Source organism: Orycteropus afer, unplaced genomic scaffold (assembly GCF_000298275.1).
Source record: "Orycteropus afer afer isolate SDZICR_OR568_19922 unplaced genomic scaffold, OryAfe1.0 scaffold00026, whole genome shotgun sequence".
Taxonomy (NCBI): Eukaryota; Metazoa; Chordata; class Mammalia; order Tubulidentata; family Orycteropodidae; genus Orycteropus; species Orycteropus afer.
The window spans coordinates 3671774-3692216 of NW_006921613.1; the positions used below are offsets into that span (position 1 = coordinate 3671774).

Genomic DNA, 20443 nt, shown 5'->3' on the forward strand with positions numbered 1-20443 from the left:
CCATATTTTTTTTTTCAGTTAAGACATAGCAAAGGCACTATTTATGCAACACAAATGATTAAACAAAACAGTGAAACAAGGCTAAGTGACTTAAAAAAAAAATAATAACCTCAAATGAGATGATTTGGGATACTTTGATATGTCCTTTATTCCTGAGACTCTTCTCCATTTTTTTTAAATTATTTTTTCTTCAATCTCCAGGAAACCAGTCCAAGTCAGTACCCCTTCTGACTAGTCAGTACCAGACATTCTTGTCATTCTGTTCCCTGCCTGCCAATCCTCTCTTGACTTCCACCTCAGTCATAGATGATTGACCTGTAAAGTTTGAAACCCATTTAAAGTAAGTCAGAAAAAAAGGAAAGTTATTAAAAGACTATATAAGAGGCAATTTTTAAGATATCCAAGGCAAAACACTGCAGCAGGTTCCCAGTAGAACATGAAGTATAAATTCAGAAGCCCAGCTTGTGTTTTGATTCCCTCCTTCCCCAAAAGTGTCTTCTCCTCTGTGATTGGTCCATTATCTTATTTCCTTCTAAGACTTCTTTTAGCTTCACAATGTGAAATTCCTAGAAAATGGAATCTGATTGACCTAGTATGGGTCTCTAGTGTATATGCACTCCTGGCCATGGTATTTGTGTAGGTGTATGTATGTATGTGTATAAGGTCTCTGAAGCACATTGGACTGCTCATTCTAGAAACTATAGTTTGAGTGCGTACTCTAAGAGGTAGTGTGGTTGTGAAGACAATGATATCTGACTTTGTTTTATAAGTCTAGGCTCCAGATCTATCACATCTGTCATTTTAAGATTTTCTCAACTTTTTTCAGTCTCCTTAAAAAAAAAAAAAAAGAAAAGCTAACATGTTTTCTGGTGCCCCACACAGAGAGATTAGTGATAAATACTGTGAGCACCTCAAGGAACCTCAACAGATGTTTTAAACAGTAGCTGAAGTTACAGTTAGGAGCCTTAGGGAAAATAAGAGCATCAATATGGCAATGTGGTTAGAAGAGAAACAGGGAGTAGAAGAGAGACTACCACCCCCGACTCCCAACCAAGTCGTGAGCTGACTAATGATGTGTCTCATGGTGAAGCACAGAGCTGCCCTGTGAATTTCTCTCAGATTAGTCTCAGCAGTACCCAGCAGAGTTGGTCATTGTCCTTAACTGTGTTCAAGGTAACCACATGCTGACTGCTGTAAAAGTATCTTAAGGATCTTCCTCCTATGAGCCTATTTTTGGTCCTTGTGTCTTTGAGGCTATACATTCAGTTGGAACTATGTAATGCTTACCTCTTTTAGATGTGTCTACACTGAGTTTCCTGTTTGAATATAATCTGTATAGTTCTGGGAACAGCCCCAAATCACATTTGGAGGCTCTAAGTGGAAAATACCAGCTCATGATACCCTTGGGCCTAAGTTTGTGTCTACAAATAGCTTCTTTTTGTGGCAACAAATTAGTTCTGGGGTTTATTTTATTCTGCATTATTTCCGATGTCTGCCTCACTGCCTGAATTTGCTGATGGTCAAGTCCTTCATTTATCTTATAAGTAGATCTACCCTGAAATTCTCCATTTACTTGTGTCTCTTGACCTTCCCAATAGGTTGTTTAAAGCTATTCAGTGTTTCAAACTCCTCAGTAGAGAGTTATGTGGAGTCCTGTTGTAGGAAGCAGAGGTGATATTTTCCAAATGGGGGTTTAAACAGAAGCGTTTGATGTTACTAGGAGAAAAATCAGATTTCATCATGAAGAAAGCATTTAACTACTTACTTACCCAAGAATGTTGTTTTCTTTTTGTTTGTTTGTTTTGTTTTTTGCCCACAGCTAAGAGGTGATCAGATAATTTGCTGTGTGTGCAGTGACCGTTCTGTGGCCCTCCTCCACCTTGAGGGGAAGTGTTGTCTCCTACGTGCCCAGAAGCATCTTTTCCCTGTGAGGATGATAAAATGGCACCCTGTTGAGAATTTTTTAATTGTTGGGTGTGCAGATGACTCTGTTTACATCTGGGAAATTGAAACAGGTAAATTGAAATTTTACTCCTTCTCATCCTTTGTATATTTGTGACATCAAAGCATTTGGCAAGGTGGAGAGTTCCAGAGAAGACACAGTGCCCATTTCTCTTGCTTTAATCTTTTGTTGGGCTGCATTTAATGGCTTCTGTTGAAGTGTGTGGAAAATAAAGCACAGTGGCATAAGTCAACTCCTGACCAATTGATGATTAGCTGACAGGGCAGTGCACAGAAATGAGCTGGATATTTCTGGAAGCTATAAATAAAAACATAAGTTATCTACTTTAATTATTAACAAGAGAGAAATTTAGTGTCCTACTAGTCTCAAATTATCATTAAATTCTGCCTTCTTCAGCATACTCACCATCTCAGCAACATTTTGAACTAATTGATGATCAGTAATAATGGAATATAATTAATTACAAAACTCCAAAAAGTTGAGTCAGCGAAACTGAAAACTGAGTGGCTTAGTTGAACTTTTGCTACGATAGGATAGAGAGTGTATAGTTTGAACTTTAAAACTTTTTAAAAAGTTTTACCAATTAGCTGAAGGTATGAAGCTCACACATATCAGGCAAATGCTGGGAACATATGAAAAAAGGCAAGGTAATTAATGGATGTGAATTGAGAGTTTGCTGGGAGTATATTTCGGTGGAACTATTGCATGAATTTTTATTGGTTAATCGGTGTTGGTTTCATGTTGAGTGTTAACAACAGATTGGATAGTTTATAATATTATAGTTGAGAGCCATACATCTCCAAAATAATAGCTATTTTCTTTACATTTGACTTTCCTGTGCTAATGTTGATGGCTAACATACTGAAGTATAAAAGTCAGAATCAATTCAATGGCACCCAACTACAACAGAATGCGATGTAATTCTGCCTTGTATTTGTATCTTGCTGTACAGCTTTGACACATTTTTATGCTCATTTCTGCATTAGATTTTACAACTTCTGGGGTAGGTAGGTAGAAGAGGTATTAATTCTCCATTTTATGATGAGAAATCTTTAGCTCTGAGATTTAAGAATGATTTATTATAAAAATAAAGATCTTTAAAAAGAGCTCACATCAGTCTTGGGCATCTACAAACTACTACCTATATGCCAAATCTCACCTTCTGCTTATTTTTGTTCATTAAGTGTTATTGGACACAACCTCCCCATTCCTTGCTCTGAGAGGTCAAGTAAATGTATAAGATTGCACAGCTAATAAGTTATGGAGCCAATATGAAAGATTCCATTGTCCTTTGAACAATTTACAGAAATCTGGGAGAGTGTTAGACTTCTTAAACTGCCACCCTGAGAGACAATTTAGTGTTATGGTTAAAAGTGTAGGCTCTAAAACCTAGGCTTGCCTCCAGGATCTGTCAATGAGTAGCTGTATGACCTTGGCATACTTAGCCTCTGTATACTTCTTCTCATCTGTAAAATGGAAGTAGTAATCCTGTCCTCTGTCAGGATTAAATGAGCTAATACCTACAATGCTTGTAAACAGTGCCTCAGTAATAGATGTTATATTATTATTGCCATTATTATCAAGGAATGTATTAACATCTTGACTTCCATACATATGCGTATATACAGTTGCCGTGATTTCAATTGTCAGTACTTGGCAAACCAGCATATTTTTCCTAGGAACCAGCAGGGATAAAGAGATATCTGGGGGGGGGGAAAAAAAAAAACCCTCACTGCCATCAAGTTGGATCCGACCTGTAGCGACCCCTCCTCAGGTTTCCGAGGCGGTATCTCTATGGAAGTAGATTGCCCAGTCTTCCTTCTGAAGAATGGCTGGTGGTTTTGAACTGCCAGACTTCTGGTTAGCAGGCAAGTGACTTAGGCACTATTCCACCAGAGCTCCAAAGGAGATACCTAGATACTCACAAATATTTATGGTTCCATTGCTCCATTAGTCATTTTTCAGACTATGCAACTTTTTATTTATATATATTTTGATGAGGTGAGGAGGAAAGGAGGGAATATAGACCACTAATACTACTTGAGACCACATTTATTCCCAATTTTAATTTTAATTTTGTTATTTCTCTTTTGTACTCAACCACATACGTAATCAAATATAGGATATTTGAAAAATAAGGAAAAACATCTAAAAAAAAAAACAACTTAGTAATCATCTCACCACCTAAAGATAATTGCTATTAATAATTTGATCTACTTTCTGTCAAACATCTTTCCATGTCAATAAATAAATGCCTATATTGTGTTTCAGTCATGGTCCTGGCAGGAAACTGTATTCAATCCAGGTGGGTCAAACGAAGAGAATGTACTGAAAAGGATTATTTAGAGAGCTGTGGTAGGGATTAGGAAGCAGAAGTACTGATGGTGAGGACCTAGCACCCAGTCACTAGCCATTTTAGGAAGCTGTTACCACTTCTAGGGGTGGAGGGATAGAAGGAGATATTAGTGTTACTAGAGCCCAGCACAAGGTGGAGCTGGGAAGACATGGCCACCCCTGATGGCATGGAAGGGAAAGAGCTTCTGCCAGAAATGTGGGGTTGAAATAGGGAGAGAGTTGGAAAAACTTGTCTTTTCTCCTGAAGCTATTTCCATTGGTTTAATTCCAGCTGCAAATCAGAGAACAAGAAGATATTTCTAAGTGTCAGTTTCCATACACACAGAGCAGGAGAGAAAAGGGTGCAGAAAGGATGGAGTGGGTTGTCAAATGGGCAATAATCTGTCTAGTGGGATTATGAACACCATACTTTAATTAGGGATTCTCTTATAGTTGGTGGTTTATATGGTTTCCTATACAAAGTTTGTTACAGAATTGCTGTGTCAAAATAATATGCACATATTTGGTGCCAAATTACCCTATAGAATATTAATTCCAAATAAGGCTGTTTATCCCTTGGTTATCTGTATTAAGAGTTTATAGGCAACCTTAACTCCACCTAAAGATGAAGATTATAATTTGTGGTAATATTGATAATAATTATAAAAATGGCTTTACATATGTGATGTCTCTTTTTCAAAGTACCATGGCACTGGCCATCTCCTTGGAGCCCCAGAACACCCTGTAAAGTTGTCTGAGGGCCCATCATTCCCCAGCAGAGTCAATTCTTTTAAATAAATTCAAGTTGTTCCTTTTTAGTCTTGTGTTTAATATTGGCTTATTTGTAAAGTTTCTTTTAACCTCTGTGATTGCAATTTTGTTTAAAATTTAAAAAACTAAATAACTTTTCTTTCCAAGACAAATTCCAGCTGGCTAAAATGCTTTCCTCATGTTTACTGTACTTGATTTTGGTTTCATCTTTTTCATTTTCATGAAATTAGGGAAAACACACCAGCTAAGAACAGGTTAGGCTGCAAAGAGCTGAGTGTATGGCACATGCCTGTTCTCTGATATGCATGATCTACATGAATAAATGCATGAATAAATGAGCTAACCCAACTGCTCTTGGGCCTCAGTAGATTGAGTACAAATGAGCTCACCTTTACATTAGCCTATTCTGGTGGCATGGCATTTAGATAATGCCTCCCAACTATAAGCCTTACTTTGTCCTTCAAGTCTCTCTTAGGGTTTCTAGAGCTCACATAGCATGTCTCATCTCTTTAGATGTAGGTATTTGCATTTTCTACCACATTCAGTTTTTCCCAGGTCTCTGCCTTTTAGCTTTTCTTATGAAGGAACAGACCTAATTTTTGCTCCATTTTGTTTTCAGTATCCCATCTACTATAAATACATGAAAGGTGGAGTAACTTCACACTATCAGATCTTTTCAGCACTAGAGCAATTTCAGAGTTCCTAGACTGGTAGCAGGAGCTCTGGTAGCATAGTGGCTAAAGCACTTGACTGCTAACCAGAAGGCTGGCGGTTCAAACCCACCAGCCACTCCTCGGAAGGAAGGTTGGGCAATCCTACTTCCGTAGTGATACTGCCTTGGAAACCCAAGGAGGGGTCGCTATGAGTCGGGTCCGACCCAATGGCACATAACAACAAACAACAACAACAGACTGGTAGCATAGTCGCTAAGGCACTTGACCGCTAACCAGAAGGCTGGCAGTTCAAACCCACCAGCCACTCCTCAGAAGGAAGATGGGGCAATCTATTTCCGTAGTGATACTGCCTTGGAAACCCAAGGAGGGGTCGCTATGAGTCGGGTCTGACCCAATGGCACATAACAACAACAACAACAACAGACAGAAAATAGGAGTTGTTAGTGATACAGAGGCTTAGGGGACGAATTCTAGAAAGAAGATGCAGGGGAAGGCACTTGAACTTATTGTTTTTTGGTGACATTAAGTCACTTCCAACTCATAGCAACCCTATATACAGCAGAACAAAGCAATGCCTGGTCCTATGCCATCCTCTCAGTTGTTGCTAGGCTTGGAACTATTGTTGCAGCCATTGTTTCAATCCACCTTGCTCAGAGTCTTCCCCATTGACCCTCTACTTTACCAAGTGTGACATCTGTCTCCAAGACCTGTCCGTTCTGACAACAAGACCAATGTACTTGAGATGAAATACAGCCATTCTTGCTTCTAAGGAGGAGCATTCTGGCTGTACTTCTTCTAAGACAGATATGTTCATTTTTTTGGCAGTCCATGGTGTATTCAATATTCTTCACTCACACTATTATTCAAATGTATCAATTCTTCTATTGTTTTCCTTGTCCACTGTCCAGCTTTCCTATGCATATGAAGCTATTGAAAAGACAATGGCAGACACATTTTAATCTTCAAAGTGACAGCTTTGCTTTTTACCACCTTCAAAGAGGTCTTTTGCAGCAGATTTGCCTAATGCAGTGCATTGTTTGATTTCTTGACTGCTGTTTCCATGGGCGTTGATTGTGGATCCAAGTAAAATGAAATCCTTGACGACTTCAAACATTACTCCATTTATTATGATGTTGCTTATTTTCCAGTTGTGAGGATTATTGTTTTCTTAATTAATTCTGAACTATGCCTGAAGTCTGCCTTGGTTGAAAGTTGGCAACATGGGGTGCTGGTCAGTCCTTGTGCTACATTCTCCCAAGTGCAGAGGACAGGCTTTGAGACTTCTTCAGTTTTTCACAGACACTTTATTACAGCTTAATATCACTATGAGGAGCCCTGGTGGTGCAGTAGTTAAGTGCTCAGCTTCTAACTAATGGATAGCTTGGCAGTTCATATCCACCAGCCACTGCACTGGAGAAAGATGTAGCAGTCTGCTTCTGTACAGATTACAGCCTTGGAAACACTATGGGACAGTTCTACTCTGTCCCATAGCATCATGAGTTACAATCAACTTAATGGCAGTGGGTTTTTTTCCTTGGTTTATTCTCACTTTATTAATGAATCACTTTGGTAGCTTGCACAACTGTATTCTAGAGCCACCTACCCCCATGTGCATTTTATTATGAAATTGCAATGGTTGCTTCTTTCTGTGGCGCAGTCAGGTATATGCCATAAGAAAATCCACCGTCTTGGGTGGGCACATTTATCTCATTGCAGAGGCAAACAACCAAAGTAGAGGAGTATTCCAGTAATACTGAGGGCCTTCATCTTCTGGCTAAATATGCAGCACTGCCAAGTTGGGAGTGATGAGGGCATCTGGTTTTGTATATTGATTTGCCGATGCCCCATGATGTTTAGGTCTGATTAGAAAGGGAAAAAAATTGGACATGTCAGTTTGATTAATATTTGAGCTCCCACAGTGTGTTTGGCACTGACAACTTTAGGCAGCTTTGTCACCCTCATTGCTGTGAGACACAATAGGGATAATGCAATACTGATTTTTCCCCCTAAAATATATACCAGAAATAAATCTCAGCTCAGAGCTAATTATTCTTTGAATAATAAAATAATCCTGAGGACTTTCTTGATCATAGTAATGGATTTACATAGCAGAAATGTTGTGTAATGCCCTTCTTGTCTGTTATTGATTAATTAGTATTATTATCAAATGATTTTTGTTAAGCTTATGGAATGTGCTGTGAAATATGCAATATTAAGGAACTAGATTTTTGGTTGCAAAGTGAAATCTTGTAGTTTGTTTTAAAATAAAACATTTCTTGATGAGATAGTCCCAAATTTTTTTTTAACCTGTGAAGGTCAGGATAGTAAATATTTTCAGCTTTGTGGACCATACTATCTCTGTTGTAAATTCTGAATTCTGACAGTGTACCACAAAGAAAGTCATATTGTTGTTGTTAGGTGCTGACAAGTAGATTCTGACTCATAGTGACCCAGTGTACAACAGAACAAAACACTGCCCTGTCCTGCACAATCCTTGCTATGCTTGAGCCCATCATTGCAGCCACAATGTCAATCCATCTCATTGAAGGTATCCCCCCCTTTACTTTACCAAGCATGATATCCTTCTCCAGGGACTGGTCCCTTCTGACCACATGACCAAAGTAGGTGAGATGAAGTCTGGCTTTTCTCGCTCCCAAGGAGCATTCTGGCTGCACTTCTTCCAGAACAAATTTGTTCATTCTTCTGGCAGTCCATGGTATTTTCAGTATTCTTTACCAACATCACAATTCAAAAGAATCAATTCTTCTTTAGTCTTCCTCATTCATTGTCCAATTTTCACATGCCTATGGGGCTATTGAAAATACCATGGCTTGGGTTATGTACACCTTCATCTTCAAAGTGACATCTTTGCTCTTCAACACTTTAAAGAGGTCTTTTGTAGCAGATTTACCCAGTGCAATACAATGATTGATTTCTTGACTGCTACTTCCATGGGTGTTGATTGTGGATTCAAGTAAAATGAAATCTTTGACAACTTTCAATCTTTTCTCCATTTATCATGATGTTGCTTACTGGTCCAGTTGTGAGGATTTTTGTTTTCTTTATGTTGAATTTTAATCCATACTGAAGACTATAGTTTTTGATCTTCATCAGTAAGTGCTTTAAGTCTTCTTCACTTTCGGCAAGTAAGATTGTGTCATCTGCGTTTTGCAGGTTGTTAATGATCCTCCTTCAATCCTGATGCTGGATTCCTCTTAATATATTCAGGCTTCTTGGATTATTTGCTCGGCATACATGTTGAATAAGTATGGTGAAAGGATGCACACCCTTCTGGATTTTAAACCATTCACTATCCCCTTGTTCTGTTGTCATAGATAATACATAAAGGAAGAGTGAGGCTCTGTCCAATAAAACTTTATTTACAAAAATAGGCAGCAGGTTAGATTTGGCCTTAGACCCCAGAGACTGATGTTAGTTCTTTTTAAAGATCATTATTTTCATAAAAAGGAATTCTAAAATCATTTTTCTAATTTTAATTCACTGTACCTATCACCCTGTGTGGTAAGCAGGATATATCCATTTTACTAGTGAGGAAATGGAGCACAGAGAGATTTTATGAATCTGAGGTTTCCTTGGCTAACTGTTGTCACTAGACTCAAACATGTATCTTCTTTCATTCTAGTGTTTTCTCTAGTACACTGTACAACAGAAGTACCCCTTGCAGTTTGAGGTCAACATTTTGAGACTGTAAGGCAGGGAATTAGATAAGAATACCTTCAAGAAGAAAATGGCTTCCAGGAAGCCTGCTGCATGCTTTCCTGAAAGAGAGGGTCTTTGGCTATCTCTCTGAGCTAGGTTCTTAATTTACACACAGTTGTAACAGTTCTGGTCATCTGATTTCTCAGATGACAGATTAGAAGCAGCAAATTACAAGTTGGGAGACTGTTAGTGGCAGGCACTCTGATAGCAGAAGCGACAGCTAACAGGAAAATGAAAAGAGGAGCAGCAGAGACTGTGTATCACTTCTTAGGGCAGTGTTTCCAGTGCTCATAAGAAGAACAAAAAAACAACCAAACCCACGGCCATCAAGTCCTTCTGACTTACAATGAGCCTATAGAACAGAGTAGAACAGTCTCATAGGACTCCTTCATTTTTTCTTCCATAGAACAGCTAGTGGGTTCAAACCACCAGTGTTTTGGGTAGCAGCTAAATATTTTAACCATCATGCCATCATAGCTCCTACATAAGAAGACAGTCACAAAAAATACTGAAATCATTTCCCATGTTTAGGAAGCTTTTACTTAGTGCTTGCACAGGTCATAGGCAGCTGCCAGGACACTTCTCATAGCTCATGCTAGAAAGCTGGACTTTTCCTTCCAGGCATTGCCAGGCTCCAGGAAGAATATTTACAAGTATTATAACCTAGTGAGTTATAGAACTAAGGAAAAGTCAGAAGGAACTCGGAGGCCTTGCGTTCAAGGGGACTGAACTCTTCAACCAATGAGTGGGTAGAATGTAGGGTCCATGTAAGTCTGTTTTTGCTACCTCCTTCTAGTTCCAGCTCAGGTAATTTGACTTGTGTGACCTTGAACAGGAACCTAGTTCTATAAGATGGCATGAGGACCTGACCTTTGACTGTGGTGTACTTTAGAAGGGAAAACACATCCTGAGTTTTAAAACAACCTGCTTACAAATAGACCCTTGGAGAAAAAAATGCCTATTCACAGGAAATTTAAAAAGTTAGGGAAATAATACATTTCAGAATTATTTTCATGACAGATGTTAAATTTTCTGTTAATTTCTTTTTTTTATTGAAATTATTCATGGTTGTCTAGAAAATTACTCAGTCTACAGTGATGCCATATAAAGAAAGCATTTGTTCTTCCATGCTTTCAAAGCACATAGTTATAAAATGACAAACAAGACAAGAGGATATCTGTCACCTAAGAGCTAATAGTTCATACTTTTAGAAAACAAGCATTATTTAACGTTTTATTATAGATATGAATTTGCTTTAATTATTTAAGATGAAGGATATATAGAATATATGCAGGAAATATTTTCTAGAAATATGCAGTAATATTTGTCCAGATAGAATTGTGTGGTTAAATTTTTCCTTTACCACACCAAAATATCACATGAAGTCAGTGCCAAAACCAAACCCAACCCACTGCCATTGAGTTGATTCTGACTCATAGTGGCCCTATAGGACAGAGTAGAACTGCTCCATATGGTTCCAACACTGTAAATCTTTATGGAAGCAGACTGTTTCATCTTTCCCTTGCGGAGTGGCTGGTGGATTTGAACTACTGGTTTTTTGGTTAGCAGCTGAATGCTTTAATCACTATGCCACCAGAGCTCCTTTGAGGCTACTACAGGAAGAAGTAACTTTCCATTCCACAAATTATACTAGGTCGCCTTCTTCTATAGTGTCTAGTATTGCTATTTATATAATAAAGTTTAAAAAGTTACACTAGTTACCAACTGTGTCATTCTGAGGGACACTTTTACTTGGTTTTCTCATTAGGGTCACCATTTTGTAGATACAGCAATAAAGTTATGTTGTGTCAACTGCCTTGCTAGCACAATTGGTGTAGAACAAGTTTTATTATATGTGTGTTGAAGGTGGGTTTTGGGTATGCAGCATCCGGCAGGTAATAGTCTCTCCAGTATGTCATTTTCTCAAAGTCACGCTATTTTGTTGTGGTAGATTACAGCTGGAACCCTCTTGGGATGATTGTTTTTAGAAAAGAAAAATAGGATACATTAAAGTACAGGGTGGAATTTTTCCTATATCACTTCCCCCAAGCTTTTTTCTTCTTTATTATAATAATTATTGATGTTATTTCTCAACATGTATTTTTAGTTTACTGCAGCCTTTGGTGCCTATTTTTTGAATCTTTATTTCTTCCTGCTTGTCCCTGGTTATTACAGCGACACTATAGTTTGTGATTTTGATTCGTATAGTATTTTGTGTATGTGTGTGCGTGCATGTACATGTTTGTGTATATGATTCTTGTCTGCAGTTTAGCTATTAAAAATTTGCACAGTTGTGAAAGGTTAACACTTGAGGAGGTGCTAGTTTTCACAGAGGTTAAGATCATGAGCCCTTGGAGTCAGACTGCCTGAATTTGAATTTTCATTCTACTCCTTACAATCTGTATTACCTCAGTCAAGTTTTAACTCCTGAAAGACTCACTTACCATTTTTAAATGGCACCTAGCACTGAATAATAATAGTTATTATTATAAATTCTTCATATATTGTCCTTTTTGTTTGTGTTAAGTTTTTGCTGTTCCCTCCTTCCTCATCTGCTTCTCAACAGTTATTTGAGAGCTCAGTAGTTATTTCTTGTTCTAAAGAAATGCATACCACTGCATTTACAGGAAGTACCATAGATAACCTTTCTCCTGAAAGAGCTTTCAGTATAATCAGGAAAATTTATAATTTTGGAACAATTTGAAAAAATACAGAGTACCTTGTGAGAAAGTAGTATATGGAGTATACTTAAGTACCCACCTCTACTGATGAGTATTCTGAGCCCAGGAGTATATCAATTTGGATGTCTGTATTTGTTATTTACTTCCATAGCACAATATATTTCCCTTCTCAGAATTAGGATTTTAGAGTTAATACCTGTCCTCCTCACTAGCCAAAAGATAGTATGAGGACAGTATTTGTGTCTGTCTGTTCAATGTTTTATTTCCAGAAGGTACACATCATCTCACATATAGTAAGCACTCAATAAATATTTATTGAATTTAATTGAAAATTTAAATATATATACACCTGGCCTTTGATTGTGGTGTACACAAACACACACACACATATATACATGTTGTGTGTGCCTTCGAGTCAGACCCGACTCATAGTGACCTCTCCTTGGGTTTCCAAGGTGGTATCACTATGGAAGTGGATTGCCCAACCTTCCTTCTGAGAAGTGGCTGGTGGGTTTGAACTGCCAGTCTTCTGGTTAGCAGACAAATGCCTTAGGCACTATGCTACCAGAGCTCATATATATATATATATATATATATATATACACATAGCATGTGTAAACATATATTATGCGCTATGACTCATTTACTCCTAATGTATAATACGTTGTCAAGAACTAATGTTATTGTCCAGTATTTATACACAAAAGTGTCTGACATAATCTGGAAATCTGTGTACTCTTTGACCAATCACTAAATTGATCAGAGCCTTAGTTTCTTCATCATTATAATGATGTTGCTTACATAGTTATTTGTAGAAAAGATGAAAGAAGTTATATGTGAGTTATATATTGCCATTATTTTTGTTAATAAAACTACACACAGGCACATACACACTAAATGTTTGCCATAATAAAAAAAGAAAGAAGAAATATAGAAATATAAGAGTAAGTTTTTGAAAAGCAATAAAAATCCCAACATGTGGGATTATTAATCATTATTAATGGTTTGGTTTATTTATTTTTCTTTCTGTTTTTTTATACATATTAATACATGCATGGACATGGCTTGTATTTATTTGTATATTGTGAAAATCTTTTGTAAGGTGTTATCCAGGTATTACTTTAATATTTTCATTATTAATATAATACCTGAGAAGTGCATTGGGAAGGTTTGTAAAGTCATTTCCCTTCACCTGGCTGTACATTCCACATTTTGTTTCTTTTATAGGTTTTATAAACTTGTGTTGGGAAAATTTACATCTTTACTTTCATTAACTTATAACTTAAACTAAGCATTTCTTCAGTTTTTAATAAAAGGAACATACTACAGCAATATTAGCTGTATCTGTGACTTTGTCATCAGCAAACATAGATATTTTCATATCTCCTTACAGTTGTCACCAGTACAGTTGTCATCATTTTTGTTCATCGCTACCATAAATCATTGGCTTTTGTTATTTAATGCATTAATTAAGAAGCATATACATTTGTGTTTGTTAAATATATGGATGGTTGTATTTTAATATATTTGCTATCCTTTATAATTTTATGTCCACCACTCATCTGGGAGCTCTGGTGGCATAGTGTGCCTAAGGCATTTGACTGCTAACCAGAAGGCTGGTGGTTCAAACCCACCAACCACTCCTCGGAAGGAAGGTTGGACAATCTACTTCTGTAGTGATACCACCTCGGAAACCCAAGGGCTATATGAGTCAGATCCAACTCATTGGCAGTGAGTTTTGTTTTTTTTTTTACTCATCTGTCAGTTTGTCGTACTGTGGTGGCTTATATGTTGCTATGGTGCTCAAGCTATGTCACTGGTATTTTAAATACCAACAGACTCACCCAGGGTGAACAGGTTTCAGTGGAGCTTCCAGACTAAGATAGACTAGGAAAAAGGACAGGGCCATCCACTTCTGAAAAATTGGCCACTGAAAATCTTATAAATAGCAGGGAAAATAGCAGAGATTGTGAGTTTGGTGCAGGACTGGGCTGTGTTTTGTTCTGTTGTACTTTTGTTCTGTTGTGTTTTGTTTTGTTCTGTCATTATGAGTCAGAGCTGAGTTGTTGGCACCTAACAACAGCAACAAAATTTTATGTGTTTTATTTAACACATTTAATCCATTATGATGAGGAATCAATTTTCTCTGTGAGATTACTAAAGGGGTTCAAGGCACAAAAAAGGAAGATTGAGAATGCCTGTTCATCTAAAAGATTTTTAACCTGAGGTACATAGAAGTTACTCAGTTGAGGAATGTATGTTATATGTTAATACCTATATTTTCACTTGCAAAACTGTTTGCATTTACCCTCCTATATCACTTTTTTTTTTTTTAAATATCAAAGCAAAAATGTAATAATAAAAAGTTTGAACTTATTTTCTGGCAAATTAAATCTAGCAATCAACACTGTATCAATAAGTAGAGGCATGCAAATCTCACATTACAATGCAACTCTTGGTTTACTTCAATATCAAGTGGCATCTTAATACAGATACACACACATGACATACATGTGTGTGTACACGGGTCCTCACACTTATGTGTATAGGTGTGCATGCATGTGCATGCACTGCTCCCTCCACCCCTATTTTCCTTAACTCTATCTGGTGAACACAGACCTCTGCTTTACCTTTGATCTTATAATTTTATGAACTTTTTTCAAAGAGTGCAAATCCCAAGGATGAAGCAGAGAAATTTAAGATAAGATCTACATGGGGTTGTTTCTGCTTACCTCTTTAAATCTAGTTACCACAGTGAAAGGCTATTAATAAAATAGGCACACATAATTTTATTTTCCCAAATTTGGATTTATTTCTTTGTGGTTTATAAATATTTGAACAATTACTTGCTTTTTAATTATATATTTACAAAGTATATATTTATACATAATAAAGTAATTATACTTTCATGAACATGGTTCTATATTCTTTTTTTGGTACCCATTAGTTATATTTTAAATTTGATGTTACATAACTAACTTCCATCTGATAAAATGTGTGTGCCATTTTTAATTGAGGTATAACTCAACTCCATCTTCTTTTGTAACTCCTGGCATCTTAAAATACATTAAGCCTATTATTATGGTATTTGCAGGCTATCTTTGGAACACTTTCTATGCTCAGAAAGAAATAAAAAAATTGTTATAACTCCATTCTAATGATAAGGATTTTCTGCTGTTAAAATTACTTTCACCAATTAAATTCTGCCCTTCACTGTCTATTGTTTCCTTTGGCAGTTGTTTTCTTACTGTTTTTTCCTTTAATAAAGAAAATTTTGCTCTAATCAATTTAGCAGATTTGTGTGGTTTGACTAGATGTTTGGAATAGGTGCTGGATGTTTGTTAGGTGTCTGTATTTAATATTCATGGAGCTGATTCTACAGCAGCAGAAAGAGGAATGTATCAGGTTGGGTGCTTTGTGGCGTCCCCTTGGTTACACCCCTTCTGCAGGCATTTTATGGACACTTGGAACGTTAGTGGGTTTCACAGCTGCAATGTTCAGTGGAAATAAACCCAAAGGAGCCATCTGTCCCTCCCCACGCTGCTGCCTTTCAATTCCCTAGCAACTTCCCAGTAGCCAGCTGCCACAGAAACTATTGGAAAGCAAGACCCAGTGGACTGTAATGATTGTTATTCTCTGGGAAAGTAGGTTCTCTGATTTGGTTGAGAGATAAAGGATATTGGATGCACTTGATTCATCTGAGTGTATCAATAATATCCAACTTCTACCATTAAGTTACTTGTTAGGATTTGATGGGAAAGGCCTTTTGTGTTTCTAGGGATGAACCAGGTGAAAACAAATCTAGAGGTCAAGTCTTTGGCTTGGAAGTGGTGAGCACAGAATTTAGCTGTGAGAATGTGGTCAGACTTTTATCTTGTGTGTTACAAAAAAAAAAAAAAAAAAAGGTTGCTAATCTAATCTCAGTCTTGTTGAGAAATCCTGGGTATAGATTGGCCCACCAGTTTCCCCCAGTTCTTTTCACTTGTGCTGAGAAGACATAGGACATTTTGCAGTCATTTGGAAGTACCAGAGTACCAGAGTACCAGAAATTCCACTGAGGAACATAAGAGGTCAAATCCTAAAGAACTTACATGTTACAGTTCAGCATTTGAGTAGATAACATGGTGTTTTTTAAAATTTAGTAAATTAATTATACTTTATGCTGATAGATTAAAATTGAGAGCATTTATAAGTTGGTCCAGGAAGAGACCTAGATTTAAGATGATTTTACTAATTTACTTTTAACCCATGACTAGCAGTGGAAAGTAACCCTATTTGTTTACCACATTTTTTTGGTTACTGTTACAAAGCGAGTATCACAATAAAGCAATTCTCATGAATTTATTGGTTTCCCAGTGTATATAAAATTATGTTTACATTATACTGTAGTCTATTAAGTGTGAAATAGTGCTATTTTTCCAACAGCATGTGCTCACTGCATGTTTCCATATCACGTTTTGGTAATTCTCACAATATTTCAAACTTTTTAAAGCTATTGCGCACTTAACAGATTATAGTATAGTATCTTTATGGAAGTAGATTGCCCAGTCTTCCTTCCATGGAGTGGCTGGTGGGTTTGAACAGCCAGCCTTCTGGTTAGCAGTCAAAAGCCTTAGGCACTATACCACCAGAGCTCCCTACAGTATAGTATAGGCATAACTTTTATATGCATTGGTAAACCCAAAAATTCCTGTGACTTACTTTATCACTATATTCACTTAATTGCAGTGGTTTGGAACTGAACCCACAATATCTCTTAGGTAAACCTGTACCTCAAAATCCTACACTAACCCTGCCTCATTAACATAAAAGACTACCCCGTCTCAAATGGGGTTAAACTAAAGGTGTAAAGGTTAAGATTTACAGAATATATTTTTGGGGACACAATTTGTGATAGTTGGAGCTGTTTGTCAGCTTGGCTGGACCCCAGTTCTGTGTGGTTGTTCCCATGATGGGATCAGATGACTGTGTTCTGAGTGGCCAGTCTGCCCAAGGGGAGTTTCCCTAGCAGTGACCACATTCTCACTGCTTCCAAGATATCCAGAGACACATTCTTTGAGGGATTGGAACCCTGGTGTGCGGACTACAAACTTCCGTGAGTGAGGAACCCACCGCTCGGCCCAGAGATCTTGGTTCGACTTTGTTGGAGTCAACAACCAGTGTACTGCCTTCCAGCCTTGAATTTCTCGGCCCCCTGTGCTTGCAGAAGCTAAGGCTGCCGCCAACCCGAAGTTTCCTCCAGGGACTTTGAACTTGGCCAGCTTCTATATGTTTGTGAGCCATTTTCCTAAGATAAATTTCTCTCTCTCTCTCTCCTCTCTCTCTATATATACGCTTTGTTGGTTTTTGTGTTTCTCTAGAGAACCCAGTCTAACACACAATTCAACGCATAACATTCCACCCTTTGGCCCCTCAAGATACAACCTTCCCACATGCAAACCACATTCAGCTCGTCCCATAATCCCAAAAGTCTTAGATAAACTCCAAGTGGAAAAGCTCATCTTCTGAATCATCTAAATCAAATGTGGGTGAGACTTTAGGTATATTCCATCCTGTGGCAAAATTCTTCTTTGTGAACCTGTGAAATCTATTTTTCAAGTTACTCTTTCCAAAGTACAGTGGTGGAGCAAGCATAAGGAGAGGATATATATTACAAATGGAAAAATTTGGAGGAAAAGAAGGGCTAACCAGTACCAAGAAAGTCCAAAACCTGGCAGAGCAATGTATATTAGCACTCAAGATTTAAAAATTATCCTCTGGTCTCTTGAGACTATGAAAGCAAAAACCCTGCCCTCCAGACTCTGGGTGTTAGCCATGCTCTCTGGATTCTGAATGGAGGCCCCTCTTTGGGCATCAACTTCCAGGCCCACTGGGATGGCAAGTCTGCTCCCTCATCTCTCCTGGTCCATCTCAGTGGCCATCCCAGCCCTTGGCCCTGGCAGGCCCTCTTCTTCTGCCCCTTACATATGGCAGCCCTGCCCTCTCAGCTTTGGGTGGCAGCTTGTACCCCTGACAAAACTTAATGACAGCCCCACACTCCAGAAACAAGTTGGCACAGATCTAACCCTTTGAAACCTACAAGGCTGTGGCCCCACTCTTTCATGTCCTGGAGACCATGACCCCATCCTTGGAAATGGAGAAGGCCCTTTTCCCATGCTCCTACCAACCATTCTACTGATCTCTGAGCTGCTCCAGGAATGATCCTTTTCTTTTCTTGGAGGACGACAGATGTAGCTCCTTTGGCCTGTTTCCTGCCTTTGCAATTCCAAGAGGTGTACAGCATTCTTTCCTTTTGTTCTTTTTCTGTGTCCTTCAGCTGAACCTGATGGCTTATCTGTGTGGCAGTTGGTTATATCCATTAGTTACAGGCTTAATCTCTTTAACAAAAGATTGTGTAGCTACATCCTTTGTGAACGTTCTAGACATGCCTTTAGTTTGTACAACAGAATATTGCAAATCTTCAATTTCTGTTTTCATTTTGCACAGTTCACTTTTAAGTCTCTTTTTCCTCTCATGTTTTACTATAAGCAGCAAGGAGAAACAATATGGCCCCTTTAAGATTTTTCTCAGAAGTCTCAATAGTGAGATATGCAAGTTCTGCCTCCCACCAAACATTTGAACATAATTCAGACAAGTTATTTGGTACTACATAAAAAGCATTGCCTTTCCTGCATTGTCTAATCACATGTTCATCATTTTCTTATGAAATCTCACCAGTAGCACATTTAACATTCACATTTAACATTATAATAACATTCTGTTCCTGACACCATATGTATTCTCTAAGACAGTAAGAGATTTTTCTCTAGAGCTTTCCTCACTTCTAAGGGCTCACCAGAATTGCCTTTAAAATCCATAATTCTACCAACTATCTGTTCAAGGCCATCTAGGCTTTTACTCTTAGACACCTTAAAACCCTTCCAGCCTTTACTCATTACCCAATTCCAAAACTACTTTCACGTTTTAGTTATCTGTTAGAGCAGCACTCCAGTTTTCTGGTACCAAATACTGTCTTAGTTATCTTTTATAACAGAAATATCACAAGAGAGTATCTTTTATGAACTGAACTTTATTTTCTCACAATTTAGAATATGAGAAGTCTCAAGTCAGGGTGCTTTCTCTCTCTCTCGGCTCTGGAGGGAAGTCCTTGTCTCTTCTGAGCTTCAACTCCTGTGCAGTATTCTTGTGGCATGGCATTCCCTTTTCTCCCATCTCTGGTGCTTTTGCTTGCTTGTTTAATCTCTGTTATATCTCAAGAGATTGATTTAAGATACACTCTACACTTACCTTGTCTTATTCACTTAGCAAAGGCAGTCCATTCTCAAATGGGATTATAACCACAGATGTAGAGGTTAGGATTTACAATACTTATTTTTTTGGGACACAATTCAATCCATAACACCCTTCTTCAACCATCTGGAGAAAACACTCTTCTTTTAAAGCCTAGTTGTTTGCCTGATTAAGCCTGGCTCACATGGATGTAGTTGTTATTTTTAGGTACCATCCATTTGGTTCTGACTCATAGTGACTCAGTGTAAAACAAAATGAAACATTACTTGGTCCTGCACCATCCTCAAAATTGTTTTTATATTTGATCCTACTGTTGCAGTCACTGTGTCAATCCACCTCATTTAGAGTCTTATTCTTTTCCACTGACCTTCTACTTTACTAAGCATGATATCCCTCTCCAGGTACTGTTTCCTTCTGGTAACATATCCAATGTGAGGCAAAGTCTTACCATCCTCAATTCTAAGGGGAATTTCAGCTGTATTGCTTCCAAGACAGATTTTTTTGTTCTTCTGGCAGTCTATGGTATATTTGGTATTCTTTGCCAGCACTATAATTGCAAAGCATCAATTATTCTTCAGTCTTATTTATTCATTGTCCAGCTTTTGCATGCATATGAAGTTATTAAAAATACCATAGCTTGGGTCAGGAACACATTACTCCTCAAAGTGACATCTTTGCTTTTTAATACTTTTAAAGAGGTATTTTGCATCAGATTTCCCCAGTGCAATACCTCATTTGATGTTTTGACTGCTGCTTCCCTGGGCAATAATTGTAGATCCAAGTAAAATGAAATCTTTGACATTTCTCCATTTATTATGATGTAGCATATGGGTCCATTTGTGAGGATTTTTGTTTTCTTCATGTTGAGCTGTAATCCATACTGGAGGCTGTAGTCTTTGATCTTCATCAGTAAGTGCTTCAAGTCCTCTTCACTTTCAGCAAGAGTGGTTGTGTCATCTGCATATTATAGTTTGTTAATGAGTTTCTTCTAATTCTTTTTTTTTTTTTTT

General features: G+C 37.7%; 1 protein-coding gene across 1 annotated transcript in view; it reads left to right on the forward strand.

Annotated features, from left to right (window-relative positions):
- Positions 1-20443, forward strand: part of WDR72 (WD repeat domain 72) — a 315966-nt gene that overhangs the window by 45915 nt on the left and 249608 nt on the right. Inside the window, exon 12 of the mRNA XM_007935300.1 lies at positions 1820-2015. Within this exon, the coding sequence (XP_007933491.1) occupies positions 1820-2015 (196 nt within the window). The remainder of the gene's footprint in view (positions 1-1819; positions 2016-20443) is intronic.